At 30.7% G+C, this 19308-nt stretch overlaps 4 protein-coding genes across 10 annotated transcripts; 3 read left to right on the top strand and 1 right to left on the bottom strand.

Annotated features, from left to right (window-relative positions):
- Nucleotides 1-434: 434 nt before the first annotated feature.
- Nucleotides 435-9852, bottom strand: LOC114878138. 6 transcript variants are annotated; one of them, XM_029191583.2, is made up of 6 exons: nucleotides 9728-9852; nucleotides 1607-1738; nucleotides 1217-1485; nucleotides 1005-1141; nucleotides 789-936; nucleotides 435-638 (listed from the first exon to the last, which is right to left on the bottom strand). In XM_029191583.2, the coding sequence occupies exons 2-6, from the start codon at nucleotides 1649-1651 to the stop codon at nucleotides 533-535; spliced, it is 705 nt and encodes a 234-aa protein (XP_029047416.1). In that variant the 5' UTR covers nucleotides 1652-1738; nucleotides 9728-9852; the 3' UTR covers nucleotides 435-532. The 6 variants fall into 6 exon arrangements, with proteins under 6 accessions (XP_029047416.1, XP_029047414.1, XP_029047415.1 ...); XM_029191581.2 differs by lacking the exon at nucleotides 9728-9852 and adding an exon at nucleotides 7989-8133; XM_029191582.2 differs by lacking the exon at nucleotides 9728-9852 and adding an exon at nucleotides 4085-4227.
- On the top strand, nucleotides 2755-3697 carry LOC114878140. The gene is made up of 3 exons (XM_029191588.2): nucleotides 2755-3210; nucleotides 3291-3368; nucleotides 3592-3697. Exons 1-3 carry the CDS (start codon nucleotides 3020-3022, stop codon nucleotides 3647-3649), a joined length of 327 nt encoding a protein of 108 aa, XP_029047421.1. The 5' UTR covers nucleotides 2755-3019; the 3' UTR covers nucleotides 3650-3697.
- LOC114878136 (mitochondrial DNA helicase) lies at nucleotides 4601-7293 on the top strand. 2 transcript variants are annotated; one of them, XM_029191578.2, is made up of 7 exons: nucleotides 4601-5098; nucleotides 5197-5429; nucleotides 5505-6189; nucleotides 6319-6524; nucleotides 6599-6699; nucleotides 6769-6988; nucleotides 7055-7293. In XM_029191578.2, exons 1-7 carry the CDS (start codon nucleotides 4849-4851, stop codon nucleotides 7208-7210), a joined length of 1851 nt encoding a protein of 616 aa, XP_029047411.2. In that variant the 5' UTR covers nucleotides 4601-4848; the 3' UTR covers nucleotides 7211-7293. The 2 variants fall into 2 exon arrangements, with proteins under 2 accessions (XP_029047411.2, XP_029047410.2); XM_029191577.2 differs by having other exon boundaries at nucleotides 6280-6524.
- Nucleotides 7366-11412, top strand: LOC114878137 (glycosyltransferase 25 family member). The gene is made up of 10 exons (XM_029191579.2): nucleotides 7366-8046; nucleotides 8553-8781; nucleotides 8847-9189; nucleotides 9272-9391; nucleotides 9491-9680; nucleotides 9766-9840; nucleotides 10113-10170; nucleotides 10251-10378; nucleotides 10454-10657; nucleotides 10764-11412. Exons 1-10 carry the CDS (start codon nucleotides 7859-7861, stop codon nucleotides 10939-10941), a joined length of 1713 nt encoding a protein of 570 aa, XP_029047412.1. The 5' UTR covers nucleotides 7366-7858; the 3' UTR covers nucleotides 10942-11412.
- Nucleotides 11413-19308: the final 7896 nt, after the last annotated feature.

Genomic DNA, 19308 nt, shown 5'->3' with positions numbered 1-19308 from the left:
CTGACCAGAAACAGACTAGTTCAAGTTTAATTATGTATTTGCTTTGACACGTTCTTTCATCTCAGCAATTAACATTATTGTTTATTTAATTGTAACTAATATAGTGTCAATCACTCGCACAATATGATTACGAAGATCTATCTAGAAAGAGCATAAAAAGCTGAATTAATTATGTTTAAGTTTTAAACAATGATTTTTATTTATTTTGATAGCAGAATAAATCAGAGCAATTAGCAATAAATTAAAATTATTATTAAATATACATTAAATACTAACGAAAATAATGTTGACTACATTCGACCAGGTGAAAGAAAACAAATTACTATATTGCAAGATTGTACTTAATTTGCATTAAAACGACTTTTCTATTATCTTCACTGTTCTCGACCGAATTCGTTTCAAAAGGATGCAGTGAAAAAGAGTATTACTACACGTTTTATTCAACAGCGCATTTTATTGTTATTGGAATCTATTCTATCGCAACTGTATCGTGTACGAATCCTAAAAAATTATATAAAACATGTCATTTTATTCAACTCCAAATATTCTTTTCATCATATGTCGTTTCCTGAGGTGCTGTTTTTTCTGGCTCTCGTTGAGGTGGTACCGCCGATCTCTCTGTATTCACACCTCTACTGCTGAAAATAAAATTGTATACTTTAGAATCGAATATAAGCTGTTTAATACGCAATGCAATCGAAAGCTTATGTCTGACAGTTGAAATATTAAGTAACTATAAAAACTCGATAAATTATATTTCCTATGTGACTGTTTAAACTAGATTGTACCCCCTAAAATCTTTATATTTTGGATTCATCTGCCTGTCTCTATGTTGTGCCCATAGATCATCATAAGTTACACGTTGTTTTGCATCAGTTATTTGTTCTGTTGTTAATTCTTCTGGAAAATTGTGACTTGTATCATTAAAGTGGCTCACTGAAAATAAAATTAATAATCATTTCAGTGAACAAGAAAATTTTATTATTTATTTTCGGCATACTTACCATTACTATCTAAGAAAGGATCAAAATTACTCCACGACGAATCATCTTCCAACAATTTGTCAGAAGAAATAGTGAGTCTGTTTAGTTGATCTTCTTGATCGGTACTACCATCATAATTGGGATTATCGTGCAAATCTCTAAACACAAATTAAACGGTTTTATAACAAATGAAGATCAATGTTGTATAACAATATATATATATTAAATAATACCTTCTTTCTTGGAGTTTGCCAGCAAATACATCTCCTGGACCAAATACCTTCTCTTTACATATTGGACTATATATTATTTTTCCCCACACAAATGCTGTAAAACTTGAAATGACTGTTACCACAGACTTTATAGCTCCTAATTTCTTAGGAAGTAGAAAATGAAACATTAATCCAGATGTTATTCCATAAGGTAGACCAGATTTATAAACAGCATCTGTACTCATACATTTGTGAAAGGCTTGTAGATTTTCCAGCGTAGCACCAGGAATCTACAATTTATTGATAATTTTTAATTCTGCTCCAAAACAATTTTGTTATTTTTTTTCAACATCAATTAGTTCAAAGTAATACACAAAAGATTTTTATCGATTTTTAACCATAACTATTTACCAGCTGTTGAAGAATTTTAAGGTTCTCTTCATTTTCTTGATACATGATGCACAGTTTGCGTAATATTATCGATCATTAGTCTATCATCTGATATGAACTTAAATCCTTACTCTCGATATAACCTCACACGATCTACAAAGAAATGACAGATGGAGTATGCATATATGGATATATATACATATACATGTATTATATATATTATATACAGATACGTAATTATTCAGAATTCTGGAGTGATATTCATAATCAATAGGAGTATTTTAAACATTACTCTTTATTACATGAAATAAATAATATACTTTACGAATAAAAAAGTACTACGTATACTATTTATATCTATTATATATATATAAAATGCACCCATATTAAATTACATTGAATTAAAAAATTTTGAGTAAAATGGAACATGTATATATAGTATTCAAAAATAAGAAGAATTCACTAAGAGCCAACTAATTGTTTTGTCAAACTACATACAAATCTAGTCTTTTTACTAAATTCTTTCAACTGATATATAATAAATACGTACATTACGTGTAAGACCGTCAAACGTAGAGTATGAAGAACAAGTATATACATATACATATATATACATATAGATGTGTAAAGTACAAGATACAATCCTATCACCGAATAAAAATTACATATGTATAATTACTTTATGTTCCAATATTGTGTTACAAATTGTTAAAAAGTAGCTTACAATTTATACAATGCACTTCTTAGTTCAAATACCAACAATTAATTTTTTTAATATAACGAATATTATAATTTTTAATTGTCGTTTTTATTTATTTATTTATAAAATTATTTAATTAGTTACTTTTTGGTGATGACTTGAAAATAGTATTTATATATAGAACATTTAAACGAATCCATTCCAAATACATATTTATAACGCGGTCGTATAAAACATTTTTTTTCGCACTTCAGCGTTAATCTAATAAGTACGAAACCTAATATATGCTATGCTATAACTTACCAGAAAAATATTTCATAGACATTGTTGTATTTATATATATATATATGTGTTATGCATTATAAAATTACATTATATTACATTATATTATATATATATTTATAATAAATGATTCAAATGGTAATTTGATAATAATTTAACAGTTAAATTCATTTTCAATTAATTTTATAGGCCTACATTGTTAGATAGTATTTTGATAATTTCACATCTATTTTTTCAATATTTATCATCTCAGTTAAATTTTTTAAATTATACATCTTGCAGTCCTTGTAAGCACTTTGACTATATCCTTTAAGGAGAATTTTTTCTTGCAAATTTTCCACTTCCACTTATGAACAACATGAAAATACATATAATGACATATGTTATGTTTATAAGATGAAGAGGGAGTAGCGCTAACAAGGTACCATCATCCACTATAAAAGTGTTCGCATATGAAAGGGGAAGTACTGTTGAAAATGTTGTGTGACACAGAAATCAATAGAGATTTTAAAGTTCCTCGAGTATTATATTTCATCTTACTTTTAATTTATATATCTGTGCAAGTAAGCATGACCTTGTCTATACCTACAACAGACTATGACACAACTACAATGTCATCAAATAATTCAACTGGTGATGATTTGTAAGAATTTCCTATTACCTAGTATCTTTACTAACATATATGTATATATGTATCACATATAAATGTTCTTTATGTTATAGATATGTCATAAAAGCAGTAGTATATGAAATTGGTATTCTAACAGATGCGGATAATACAACCAATGATACGACTGAAGGGTAATATTAAAACATTTTGTTATTAAAAGATATATATATATATATTAACTGTTCCTGTGATATCTTATGTTTTAATTATCAAATTAATATAATATAACTTTAATAACTTTTAAAGAATAAAATTAAACAAAATTATATTGTTCTACATTTGATCATTTCTATTTCTGTAACATGTAACTGAGAAAGTATATAATATATTAATGCAATTTTAATTTCTCTATAGGCAAGAAGAGGTTAAACTTTCATTTTACAATCCACCAAACAAAAATAATAAAACTTAAAAAGAAGCTAATTTGTATACTGCAGTTCACCAGAGTCCATAACTGCGAAAATACCAATTTTCGTTCTTCGCGCAGCTCCAGTGCGCATCTTCGCCCTGATTGGCGATACTCCCAAACGAAGTGGAAAGCGATTAGCAGAGAGCTCGCTGCGTTCCCCCACCATCTTCCAACCTGCGCGTCGCAGTTATGGACTCTAGTGAACTGCGGACTCAATTTTATAAACTCAACCATGAATTAATAACATTACTGTGACATTACACGACATTGATATACATATGTAAATTTAAACTGTATACAATTTTAAGAAGATATACAAACATATATAAAATAAATCACTTATTTTGTTATGTTGGGCTGTCAACAGACAGAATGTAATAAAAAAAATAAATATTTTTAAAGAAATTTAATACTTCATTTACAATTAGTTTCACATACCTATTTATATATTTCCAATTAATTTTTTTAAATTGTTCTTAATTTGTCAACAGGACTTATAAATAGATTATAAATCTATAAATATTCTTCTTCTCCTACCGCTAATAACTAATATTGGCCAGTTTGTAGAAGTGAGAATCAGTACTGAAATACGTAGTATGTGAACATATATATATGTAAATATATATAGTTTAATATATCATCTATAGTTTAATACATATATATATTATTAGACATAATTTTTCGACTTTTAAGACATAATTTTTTTTATAAAAATGACATTTGCAAATTTATATCACATTGAAAATAGCTCGTTCGATACAACTATCAGATTCTATCCCATAAACAGTAACCAAAATTCTTATTACGATTTTACGAAACTCAGTGTATCTGAAGGTTATCACAAACCCAATTACTTCACAAAATAGTAGATTATTAAGTATTACATTAGTATAATTGTTTAAGTTTTTATAACAAAGTTTAATTTAAGTTATGTGCATTTTCTAAATACATTACTTAACAAACTGATAAACTGCTGTCAAGAAACGTTCATCCATGAAAAATTCTCACGTGTTAAACAAACCACGTGTATCTATAATACGTATTAGCAAATTTGTGTAAATAATCTTAATTCATTGTTTAGTAATTTTATTTTTTGTACAGAGACGAGTGCATATTGTACAACATATATACATACAATATTATGAATATTAATATTTATTTTAAAAAGTATATTCAGCAAGTAATTATATTTCATTTATAAAATGTTTATAAAATTATTTTTACGAACTTGTATTGAAAAGCAAAAACAACATGTCAGAAGTTGTATCAGGAAGCAGTGTATTCACATAAATACAAAAGAGTCTATAATCAACATATCCTTATCACAGTTGAAACATAGTTTTAAGCAGCAATGTTTAAATGTAACAGAAGGGTATACATGTATTATAGCAGACTGTCCAATATGTAATGATAAGAAAAAAGGTTCAAAAATTTATGTAAATAAAACAACAGGTAGATATGACTTTTAAATAAATGTTATAAAAATATGTATACAATTTGATATTAAACTTTAAAATGAATAATTTCATTTTACTTTGAAATAATTATAGGATTTTTTATGTGCGATAAGTGCAAATTTACTGGTTCATGGAATATACTAGAGAAATTTTTATCAATAAAAAAGTCAAATGATAAATTAAAAGAGCTGGAAATGTTAAAAGCAACTTGTCATTTGGAAGAAAATTTTGAAGAAGAATGGAATGAGAAGATAAAGAACTGTCAAAATGTTGCAGATATGTCCACAGAAGAATATAATATGCTTCTCAACAATTTTTCGCTTCCTGTAAGAATATAAAAAGAACCATCTTAATTTTTATTTAAATTCTGATAAAATGATAAAACATAATTATTTTTACAGTATGTTTTACAAGAAGATATATCTCAATTAAATTGTTTTTATGAGAAGGTAACCAATGTAATATATTTCCCATTGATAGGTTTAAACAACTCTATAGTTGGATATAAAGTGCTTACCACTGAAGCAGGAATAGAACAAACTGTCCCAGTCTTGGGTGTTGGTGGATGTATTAAATACAAGAAATATAATAGTAAAAGCGACAATGTTGCTGTGGTCGTTGGAATGATAGATGACCTATTAGCTTTAATATCAAAGAAGTTAACAAACAGCATCATCTGTCTTCCCTACAATTTAAAAAATTTACCTCAACAGTTATTACCTTGCATGGAATCTTTTAAGAAATTAATTTTATGGTTTGGAAATGATGAAACAAGTTGGTACACCGCAAGGCATTTTGCAAAAAAGCTGAATGATAAACGATGTTATTTTATTAGACCAACAGATTCACAGCCTCGGCCAAAATTAGCCGCCGAAATTGGTTATGATTTTAAAAATATTCTTCAAAATGCTCAACCTGTATGGCATAAAAGTATAATTACCTTTCATCACCTTAGGGAAGAAGTATTGAGTGATTTACAAAATATTGATAAAGTACAGGGTGTAAAATGGAAAAAATATCCAACTTTAAATCGTATACTAAAAGGTCACAGAAGAGGGGAATTCACAGTACTAACAGGACCAACAGGTACCAAAAAACTACTAAAGCGTTTATGAAACAAGTTCCAACCTTAAGATTTATATGTAATAATTTATTTATTTTTTTTTTAAACATTAGGATGCGGTAAAACAACTTTTATGAGTGAATATTCTTTAGATTTAGCAATGCAAGGTGTGAGCACTCTATGGGGTAGTTTTGAAATAAGAAATGTACGATTAGCAAAAACAATGTTACATCAAATGGTAGGTGTACCATTAGATCAAAATCTGGAAAATTTTAATGTGTATGCAGATGCTTTTGAGAAATTGCCAATTTATTTTATGACATTTCATGGTCAACAAAATATCAAAGTAGTGATGGATGTAGGTATATGCATAACGTTATTATATGGTGTTCCTTAATATATTAAAAAAAAAAGCAATAATCCTTGTTGTAGGCAGTTGAACACGCAACGTATGTTCATGACATAGCTCACGTAGTAATTGACAATGTTCAATTTATGATGGGAACGACGGACGATTCAAAACATATAGATAGGTACTAAAATCACAGTTCTTTTATAGAATGTATTTCTTTCTTATATTGAATACTATTGTCGTGTTCTAGATTTTGGAAACAAGATAATATAATATCAAGATTTAGAAACTTTGCCACTAAATACAATTGTCATGTAACTGCAATAATACATCCAAGAAAGGAACGTAACGACGAGGAACTGACGACCTCTTCAATTTTTGGGAGTGCAAAAGCGAGTCAAGAGGCAGATAATGTGCTTATTATTCAAGACAAGAGACTTACAAGTATCCGAGGCAAAAAGTACTTACAAGTAAGTATGTGTATGGAAACAAAATATGACAAAGATCTAATTATTAAAAAGGGTATATGATTATAGGTAGCCAAGAATAGATATAGCGGAGATTTAGGTATCATGATATTAGAATTTGACAAGTCAAGTCTAAGTTATTCTTCAAAAATGAAGTTAAAAGAGAAGGAAAAATCCACAACAAAAAAGCATTCAGTAGAAACGGATAGTAAACAGACTTCATAAAAGAATACTTTTTTTAAAAGTATTAAATAAATATTATATTGTTAAACTTTCTTGTACATACATATATTTTTTATATTATATAGGTTTCTTTGTGTTTTATATTATTATCATAAAAACAAACTTTTTATTTGATAAATAAAATGTACTTATATAATAGTATCTCACTGGTGTCTAACTTGGTCAATAAGCCTATGCAAAAATGCAGAAATTGCAAAACTTAACGAAAAAATATAGCAGACCACAAATCTCACAGCCAATTCGCTCGTATTATTTGGGTAGACACGGGTAATAAAGCGAGGTGACATTACCGGCAAAAATGGGCCTAAAAAGGGATTCTTTGTATGTATGTACATACATATGTATTATATACTTAAGTATATAGATTCAAATAGAATACTAATCGTAATTGGTATAGCAGAATATAACACGAATTCCATGATAAATCTATCTTATATCTCATCTGTGTCAGAGAAACAATACGAACAGTTTACTGCTTTATCGACTAAATACATGCTCTAAACGTGGGTGGTAAAATTTGATCAGAATGTTAAAGATAAGAATAAACGTCCATCTAACATTTTGTATTATTTAGTGTTTTATGTGTTTAATCATATTTAAACGTCAAACGTAATCAAGTCAAGAATAAAGATGAAATCAATAAATTTAGTTCACATCACTTTCATTATTGTTACTATGTTTATAATAATTTATGGTAGAGATTTAAAAAAACCATCAGTGTTAATAGCCATATTAGTACGTAACAAAGCGCATACATTACCATATTTTTTAACCTTTTTGGAACAACTGAATTATCCAAAATCACGAATACATCTATGGTAAGTAACCTCACTTTCCGTGTATAACCTATTTTTGATTAACTGATGAAAAAAGGAAACATTTTTTTATAAGATCTGCCTTTACAACAATGTAGTAAATAATAACTTTTATTTCTTAAATATTAATAAAAACATCAAAAATATTTCAAGATCGTTCTATACTACGTTAAATAAAGGATATTGTACATACTTTCTATTATTAATATTCGCTAGTTTAACAATATGAAAGGGCATTAAAATATCTCGCACTTAACAATAATTCGATAGATCGATAACTGAACTTAATCGATTTTTCACGTTTAAATTCCTTTTAATTCCTACAACCGACAAAAATCATAGTACCGAGTATGTTTGATAATTAAACATTGTTATTTTTTTTCTAAGTTTTTTTATTATTAATATCGTCAAAATTAAGATTTTGAGAATTTCTGCTTCTCTGGGGAAACTGACTGTACTCGATATTGTACATGATATATTATGTCTTTTTAATATAACATTTTTTTAAGGATACGCAGTGATAACAATATCGATAAATCAATAGAAGTATTATCTACATGGCTTAGTCGTACAGCCAATGAATACCATGGAGTTGAAACAAATTTTAATGAAAAATCAATTGGATTCGAAGATGAAAATGGAATTGCTCATTGGTCAACACAAAGATTTTTACACGTGATAAAGTTACGGGAAGACGCGCTGAACGCGGGTAGAAATATCTGGGCAGATTTTATTTGGGTATAGATATCATTACTATTTCTTTATGAAAATTTTTTTATTAATTTTTTAACGCAACATTTCAGATGCTGGATGCAGATGTTTTTTTAACAAATGCGAATACTTTGAATGAATTGATCTTAAAGAATCAGACTGCGGTTGCCCCATTATTAAAATCCGATGGTTTGTACAGCAACTTTTGGGCCGGAATGACAAGTGATTATTACTATCTGAGAACAGATAAATACGAACCGATATTGTTTCGGGAAGAAACTGGATGTTTTAATGTACCTATGATTCATAGCGCCGTTCTTATAGATTTAAGAACACATCTTTCGGATCGATTAACGTATGATCCAAAAAATTTAAATCACTACGACGGCCCTACGGATGATATTATAACTTTTGCGGTCGGAGCTAACAAGTCTGGTAAATTAGCGTTATATATAGCTTTAACAACTTTCTGCGTTTTAAGTCTCGAGCAATAAAATTTACTTTGTCCCTATTATAGGTGTACCATTATTTATTTGCAATGACAATATTTACGGGAATATTATAGTTCCATTAGAAGAAACAGAAACAATTGCGGAAGATATACAGCGACTAATAAACATTAAAACAGAAATATTATGTGAGTTAAGTCGTCCTCCAACGAGGAGAAAAGCCGAATTTCAAGTATAAACAAGAAAATAGATCTTATTTAATATATACATATCTTGAATGTTTTTAGCAAACAGTAATTATCTTCCATTATCGACATATCTAGAACATTTTGTTCAATATCCCGCGGAAGATACTTTACAGGTAGACCATATTTATATGATAAATCTTTTAAGGAGGCAAGAGAGACGCGACAGAATGTATAAACTCTTTAAAGAACTCGGCATTCGAGCGGAAACTATTGATGCCATTGACGGTAGGTAAGTCGTGATGAAAATATAAATTTTAGGATGTGTATTTTTCGTACCTTTGAAAATTTCATCCTTATTGTGTTTATTTTTATAGGACATTAAACGAAACTGTTCTTCATAAATTGGGAATAGTAATGATGCCAGAATACACTGATCCTTATCATGAGCGGTAAATATGTTAAAGGACAAACATAAGTGACTATATGTACTTGATGTCACGAGAGTCCATAACTAACGACGCGCAGGTTGGAGGATGGTGGGGGAACGCAGCGAGCTCTCCGCCAATCGCTTTCCATTTCGTCTGGGAGTATCGCCAATCAGAGCGAGGATGCGCAGAAAAGAACGAAAACTAGTCTTTTTGCAGTTATGGACTGTCGTGACATCAAATATATATGTATTGAATCATAAACAATAATAATGATGAAACAAAAAATATCGTAGACCAATGACTATGGGCGAAGTTGGTTGTTTCTTAAGTCACTATGCTATCTGGAACAAGGTAATTAACCAAGCGTTTCTTTCCACAATTTGAAGTTATATTAATTTTTATTTTGAATTATATTACTGGAAAATTATTAGGTAATACAGAATGGTTACAAAAATGCTATAATATTAGAAGACGACGTTCGTTTTGAACCATTTTTTCGACAAAAAGTAAATTACATATTAGCAGAATTGAATAGCCTTCAACTTGAATGGGATTTAGTGTAAGTGATTGATTTTTAAACAAGAGACAATCTAATTTCAATTGTAGTACATTAAATTAATGTATCATGTATTAGTTATTTGGGAAGAAAAAGATTGGTTGAAAATGACGAACCTTGGGTCGATGGATCGAAATATTTGGTGCATGCTGCCTACAGTTATTGGACATTAGGATATATCTTATCGGCAAGAGGAGCGAAAAGACTCGTGGAAGCAATGCCATTGAAAAAATTAATACCCGTCGATGAATATCTTCCTATATTATCGGATGCTCATCCTAGGTAAAAGAAATCAGATTTAACATTTTGAAAGATACTTGATACGTTTATTAATTGTATTACGTATTCAAGTTATTTCTGCTTTTTTTTTGTTTTTTTTTTCATATAGAAAAGATTGGAAAGTACATTATCCAAAGCGTAATTTAATCATTCTTTCTGCAAATCCTTTATTAATTTACCCCACACATTATACTGGGGAACAGGGATATGTTAGTGATACAGAAGACTCTACTCTTGTATTTAACCACCAGAACGTGAACAAATCGAAAGAGCGGGAAGATTTGTGAGTGCCATAACAGAAATTGAAGATCTATAAGGGAATGAAATATACTTAAGTAATCTTCACAATGATATTGAAACAAAGCATTTAATTTCCATGACAAATATGACTGCCATTTATGTTTATGCTATACAACTATTAATCATATAAGAAATTGTACGAATTCAAAGAGTAACTATTTTATGTATCCCTTTCGTAATTTGTTTATAAGTACATATTTATATTAAGGCACCGACGAGATACTGTATCTCGTCGGTGATTAAGGTGATGCAAGCGTTGAGGTTGAACTCCGAATTCCGCATCAGTAAAACAGACCATGTTTGATCGAAAATTAAGCTGAACAGAAACTGATTTAAGCGCCACCTGAATTATTGCATCCAACTAACGGTATGCTACACTACGTTACCTTTCGCTAATACCTAAATGACACGTGTATGCTATATGTATAAGTACATAATTAAACAATACTGACCATGCATTCATTATCTATTATTAATTTCCTTTCCGTAAAATTGTATTTGCAATGTGGTACACTTCAGAATCTCAAAAACATAGTTCCTGAAAAAAATATAACAGCAATTAAATAGAAAAAAAGCATTTTCGCAGCCAATTCGCTCGTATTATTTGCTGCATAATTAATAAATATACCATAGAAATAATGATACAGTTATTAATTAGTCATCAAATAATAACGATTGCCCAGGTCTCACCACGGGGAGGTTGCTGCGGGTGGAGACCCGCCCTACCTCATCCCATCCACCCTCCATTTATGCAAATTTTTACTTTTATTCAAAAACATCATCCTCTTGATGCACATTTGCAAAACGTTTCGACTGTTGTGCAAACGAACAACAAAAGGAGCATTATTTTTATTCACTACCTACCTGTCTACATATCTATACATATATTTACGTAGATTTTTTTTTTATTCCTATCGTAACATTTTTTAATTTTGATTTTGATTACAGATCTGTAATTAATAAATATGCAATTGCATATTTGTCCGACATACTTATACTACTAAGAATATCTACCTATACGAGCGCTCGTAATTATATTAAAAATTCCCTTAAATCTAACGCTTCCTAATTAAACACTGCAGTGTTTGACGATTATATCTTAATGACTATATACATAACTAAGTCCAATGAATTTGTTGATTTTGTTGTCCTCACCAGAATACTTCCTAAAATAAAACTGAAAAGGATTAAGCATAATTTAAGAAAATAATAAGGCTCATGTAATAATAAGCCTTAATCATAAATTTACAACCTGCCTGAAACAAACAGAAAAGGATTAAATACAATTTTCGAAAATAGTACGGTTTAAATATTACCAGTTATAAGAATCATTTTTCCTTTTCAATCATTTTCACCTTGTTTTTCTTAATTGGATACATTGAACTCCATTTATGGACGCTAGATTTTATATTACTTTTCTTCCAGTCGATTATCCGATATTATTATTTCATACTTCCTATAAAGATATTTCTCTGTAACAGAAACTGATTAATTGAATCCAGATGAAGACAAAGAAAAATTAACAGCTGGAAAGAAGATACATTAGTAACAATAAAATTTTATAAAAGTCAGAGTGGTTGTTAATAATTCAAAATCAATTTGATACGAAATATGAATTTAAAGCAAACTTCAGTACCAAAATAAAGAGAAAAAAATTAAGAACATTAATCATTTCATTTTATTGTATTTAATATTCGTTCATTTCGCGACAAATAGCAGACAATATTTTAATTGAAATAAGTGCCTTTTACTGCAATATATAGTACGTACAACCACGACTCTACTCGACTTTATTGCATTATATTATTCAGTACACCTTTCAATGCAAATTTATCGTAAATGGAAAAACTGAAAAAAAATCACGAGTAGACTGCTATTCAGAAAAAGAATTTGAAAATTTATAAAAGTAATTTAATTAGCTTCTCCGTAAGCTTGAAACAAAACCTCTCGATCAAAAATTAAAATTAAACAACTCGAACAACAATTATCCACTACTTTTGTTTAATTAAAGTAGAATTAAAATTTAATAAGCTATCTCGAATGAACGAATATTCCTTGAAATAAATTATCACCAATCATGAAAAAATAAAATGAATTTCCATTTTAAATAAAACTTTGAATAAAACTTTGAATAATATATTATTTAACAGTATTTCCAATAACCGAATGCTCAAACTTTTCAAAATTTAAAAATGGGAAGAAAAACGAATGGGGGCATGGCAGTGCGAGGGAGGGTACAGGGGAATCCTCCTGTAGAGGAGAAAGAAAAAACGCGAACTGTAACGCAACACTACTCAAATCTACCGAATTTTGTAAGACGCAACACTAATCTAAAAAAGGGGTACAGCCAATCCAAGGCTGTACCACGGCAGCTGGTCCATAGCTGCCTTACGGACCATGGCAACTCCACTGGATCGTTTTGGGGCATTTCATCATATATCGCAACTCTAATGCAAAACACGAATATTCATTACCGCAACACTAATTAGCAGGGAACTCTATAAACTAATGCAAAGCAATCGCGTATTTATAAGTCGCAACACTGGGAAACAATCGCGCTAATATCATTCGCAACGCTATCTTTAATAGACATGCAATTAAAATGCAAAAAAGGGGGATTCTCAAACCGTGAATTTTTTACTCGCAACACTAAAGCAATCAACATTAAAAAGCAAAACTCTCAAAAATCTTAAAGCAATCAACATTGAAAAGTTAAATTCTATTTTAAAGCAATGCAAGAAAGAAACGCGATATTTAAAGTTCGCAACACTTAATGAAAATCGCGATAATTATGCATACGCAACATTAAATTGAACCGTGATCGATATTCATTCGCAAACACTAAATTGAACCGTGATCAATATTCGCAACACTAAATTGAAAACGCGATTTGCCCAAAATCATGGGGGTCACGGGCCCCCTCTTCTCCTGCAATTACAAAACTACAACTACAGGCAAGCACAGTGACAAAGTAGTAACGATAATGATTGCCCATCCTTTTTTGCAAAAGGATGCAAAATCATTTGTAGTTCCCCTCTTGAAAGACAGTTTGTCGGGGCGCTTCGGCATATAGCCTTTTCTTTCTTCGGGCGGTCCACCCACCTGAAACTTATATCTAAAGCTCGAGACTTGCAAATTCGCAAAACAAAAAAAAAAACAATCAACAAAAAAGAACAATCGCGAAACTCTAATTGACACGTGGACGAAAAAGGACTTTATATAAGTCGTTGTTCGTGCACACGTGCCGTGCTCGAGCAGAATTTGTGCGTTTCGTGCCATCGCGATCGCGTATGACGACTTATGAAGTCGCCAAAAATTTGAAAAATTGTACAGATAGATAGAAGGCGAACGGCATACTCCGTTCGTATCGATCGTATCGTCAATTCTTCAAATATATTCCAGGTACAGGTTGATCACGCGAAATCGCGCCTACCCGACCAAGAGACTGTGACAACCTGTCCCGGCCCTACCTACTTACAATCTATCACACACACCAGAAGGTATACTACCTACCTACCTAACGCTATATTTAAAAAAGGCAAAGTCACATTCTCACAAAAATTCATTCCCCGAATCCCATACACTCCACCCGGGCGCAAGAGCCTAAACTAGGGAGAACGTCCCGGGACGCCTCCGTCACCCGAGTTTCATCTCATATCACACTCTACGGTACGTACCATTTTTCACTGAAATCATCTGGCAAGGCTAGCAATCATTGCGTATAATGATAATTACAAAATTTAATTAACTACTTTGATATAGAATATTTCATAGTAATGGTAATAATCATGGTAATAGTAATGATAACAATAGTATTTGGTTTATACGTTCATCGTACATCTTGTTGAATAAAATAATATTTCAAATTAAAAGTAAATGAAAAAGTTATTAAACCGACGCAATCCCACAGCCTAAAAACACACACACCATATGTGGAGATTACGTCGTGCACGATATACTAACACAATGCCAGCCGCTTATTAATTATTATTCTTATGAACTAGATCATCGTGCCCGTTGCCTCTACCCATCCAAGTAGCACCTGGGCACGTGAATGGGCTTTGGTAATAAACACGGAAAGGGTTAAACCTGAAAATCCTGATCTACAAACATGATTAGTACATAAACATCTAACGGGCTAATATTTCACTACTTTAATAAAAGTGACTCGACTTTGTAAATATAAAGGTTTAAGAACAAATACTGAAAAATAAAATTGAGGAACTATGACGCAAACATGGTGCACTGCTAATATCAGCTGGCAACGAGAGGTCTCACGCCCCCTAGACTTACGCCAGACGCTACATACCACCCACCCCGCCTGGACGTCGTAACGCCAGGACAGAGTGCACCCCTTCGCTAAGAGCGCTACCCGCCCGTCCAACACGTTGCATCCAACGGTGTCAGATTGACGGACGCCCATAGTATAGACAAAAGGACTACAGATTAGAATATGGTAACATATTTCCATATGTTCCGTATTCTAAAGCTGCGCCTGCAAAGGCCTAGTAATGCATGGGTATATCTCCCAGAGATGGTGTTCACGGTCTTAGGCCGCGGAATCCTTGTAACTAATTTGATTAATTAAATAATAAAAAGGATTGAGTTTAAAAACCAAAAGGATTCCCACCGAATACTAGTCAGTGCATCGTCATATTTACCCTCGCGCTGGAAATTTTTCGCAACACTAATTTAAAAAATGCAAAATTCTAATAAAAAAGAATTTAATGTCTCTAATTATGAATTCTTTTGCAATAAAACAAGAATTTATTGTGAATATTAATCAAACATCCTCGGGCGACTCCCTCCTCAGAGTAAATTTTCAAGAATACGCAAAATGTGTTGAAATAGATCACTATGACTTGGAAATCTACCCGTCACGAATTGTCTTCTTGCACATAAATTGTTCATTTTTTCATGAACGTGTAAATAAGTTAAACTTCGATATTGAATGAATGAAATTTTAAAAAATTCTCAAATTATATTTGAATTTATAATGTACAAAATGTAATTAAATCAATGTAACAGCATCATTAATATGTATATCCAGTATACATATTACATAATACTATCAATATTATATTGCTTTGAACCATCGCAATAATTAAGTCAGATCGTATTTGACTTCTCTATCACAAACTAAATAAAATTGTTTCGGTATTAAAATATTCTAATTCCACATTTAAGAACATTTAAGAGCATTTATATATTTCAAAAATATCTACTGGAATATGTGGAATTGAAATGATATTAAAACGCGGGGTACAAGAAGACCTAGCCTGAACTAAATGAAATAAAACACAATAAAAATGTTACTACTCATGAGTATGTATAATCATACCCATGGTCACTGTGCTAGCCTACCACGTATACAACCAGTAACCCGTGTCGATTCGGACCATTCGTCCTACGACATGATTGGGCACCAGAGGAACCATAAATCATGCGACTCACCGTTCGCAGATGTACTCTTCTTCCGACAGTCAAGTAGGAGGATGGACAACACCAGGTAGGAGGCTGCCTTGTAGGAGAAGATTCATCTGTAACAAAAAAAGAAGAATTACGGTTAATTTTGAAAATTATCAATTTTTATTCTAATAAAATTATATATGAAATTGAATTTTATAAAATATTAGCAATTAAAAAGAAATCTCAATTATCAAGTGTTGAAATTGAAAATTACTCTATTTTAATAAAAAGCAATTAAGTGACGTACCAAGACGGAAGTCGTGAAGAAAGCCATCATCGGGATATCCAGGAACTCGGCAAAATCAAAAAATTCATCTGTAACAAAACAAAAAAGAATTACGGTTAATTTTGCAAATTATCAATTTTTATTCTAATAAAATTATATATAAAATTGAATTTTATAAAATATTAGCAATAGCAATTAAGAAGAACTCTCAATTATCAAGTATTGAAATTGTAAATTATTCTATTTCAATTAAAATTAATTAAATAAAATAATAAGATACTTACACTCTTTCCTTATGGAGCAACGCCCAAGACTCCTCTTCAGTGGTGCTTTGACTCTAATTCCGGATATATCGAGCAATTAAAAAAAAATTATAAATAAAAATAGTAACGCGACCGTGAATAATTTCCGGCGAACAATTGTAGTGACTCTACTTTCACGATGAAAAAGGAAAAAGCAGAGCCGCGGTACTCTAGAAAATATTTTATAATACGCAGCAAACACTGACTCTACTTTCGCGTGATTCCTAATTGTACAAACGCAACTCTATTCAGGGCCAGTTCACCCTTGAAAAAATCAAAACTTTGGAAATATGTTCGTACAAACACTGACTCTACCGACCGCCTTGCGCGCGGCCACAACAATTCCTGGAAGAAAAGATTAGGGAGGAGGTTGGGGATGGGTGGAAATATACAAAACAAAACCAACATTCTTCTTATTGAGCATTCGTTAAGGAAATATTGTTATGTGTAAATGGAAATATCAAGGAACACGAATATTATTGAAGTTGAATATTGATCCTAGATTATCTCGTAATAACGAAATGTATTAAATAATTGTTGATAATTATTCCAATGAATATTACAAGGATAAAAAATCATTGTTAAATACATATAATAAACTATTTTATTAAAGCAGTGGATTTTTGTTGTTAAGATTGTAAGCATATGAAAAATTTTTGGAAATTCTATTACCCTCGTAATTTATAAATTATCTAATTCTTTTCAATAAGCAAAATCCAATAATTAATCATGCTTAAACAGCATGTAATTTAAAAACGTGATTCTATTTTAATTTGAACTTGCATCGAAAACTGGATATTATAATATAATTACTACGATTTAACAAAAATAGATTGTTTAAAATAATTTATAATTGCAGAAGAGAAGCAATCATTTGCAGTGAAATACGAATTATTTCAATTTTGTTCTAATTTAAAACAAATCTATTAAAATACTAGACGAAATTATCTAATAAAATGAAATATTAATGATACTTTTTGTATTAATTGATAAAAACAAAATTCTAATTTTTTCTTCCTTGACTTTGGTACCAATTAATTATTAAAAATGCTTACACTTAACAACGACTCAAAAAAAGCAATAATAAATGTTAATAATTGATTATAATAAATTAAAACGTTACCAATTATATTATATACCCTTTACAAAATTATATTTCGAACCAATATCAATGGCGTCGTATCCCATGGCGCCTTTTTGAAATCAAATAAATATCTGTAACAAATAAAAAATAAAAATTTATGCAAATTAAATTTAACCAACAAATAAACAAACGATCGAAGTCGATAATTTATTCAAATTATTTAAATAAGTAGACTATGCGTACTTTTGTATTGCTTATACGGGAGCACGACCTCGACACGTCTTCTCACTTCGACGCTCGAGAGAGCAATGGCGAGACCTTCCTTCCCATCGTAGACCGGTCGGCACTTCGGCAACACTCGGCAATGTTCGGTATATTCTGCTATCGGCCGATACCTAAGCAGGTACTTACACGAACACGTCTAAACAGGAACAATATTACGATGCTCAAGAAAAGACGTTATTAAATTAAAAACAGCAAATTGTGTGAAACAATATGAAAACATTCGATAATGTTTAGGAACTTAACGATATAAAAGAGAAAATAATTCAGATTCTGCAGTTCCACTCTTATTGTACATTCCCGGCGAGAGCAAAAAATTTCAACCCACGTATTTTTAAAGATAACCTCGAATTAATGTCAAAAAACAAAGAGCTAGACTTCTCTTCGGCTATTCTTTCTCTTTTTTGTATTTTCAATACCCGAAAGACAATTTAATTTAATCTTACCTGTTGCAGACACGTGCATAACGGATAAAGTTTCGAAGAGAAATGCTGCACTGCGTCACAAATCGACGCACTCGCTCACACAACGACGTGTCTGATTGATCGAAATGAGAGGACACCAACATGGGGCGACCAATCACAGCCGTTGGTAGAAGTTTCGAAACTGTAATGCTAATCGTAATGGAATCGTTCATACAATAAATATCAGCAAAAAAATCGAATACTGTACTGTTATTAGCAACACCCGTCTTGTATTACATTTTTTTTATTATTGTAATTATGTAATAAATAAAGGGGAATATTGCCTTAATAACACTTTCCTATGGCGTGATTTTGATATATTATTTCAGATATAAATTTTGACACTTATGTGCAATGTAGGCATAAGCGAAATGTTAATATATACAAAAATTATAATCAATCGATTGTGGTTTGTTTTACCTTTTTGACGTATGTAAGAGTTTATATGTGTAGTCCGTGTGTTCTCGTCTCTAGGGATTATTATAGGAACTGTCGGTAAAGTTTTCAACCATGAGACATTTTCCCAT

Source organism: Osmia bicornis, chromosome 5, assembly GCF_907164935.1.
Source record: "Osmia bicornis bicornis chromosome 5, iOsmBic2.1, whole genome shotgun sequence".
NCBI lineage: Eukaryota > Metazoa > Arthropoda > Insecta > Hymenoptera > Megachilidae > Osmia > Osmia bicornis.
Note: the sequence above shows the minus strand (reverse complement) of the source record. Positions and strands in the feature narration are given on the sequence as shown.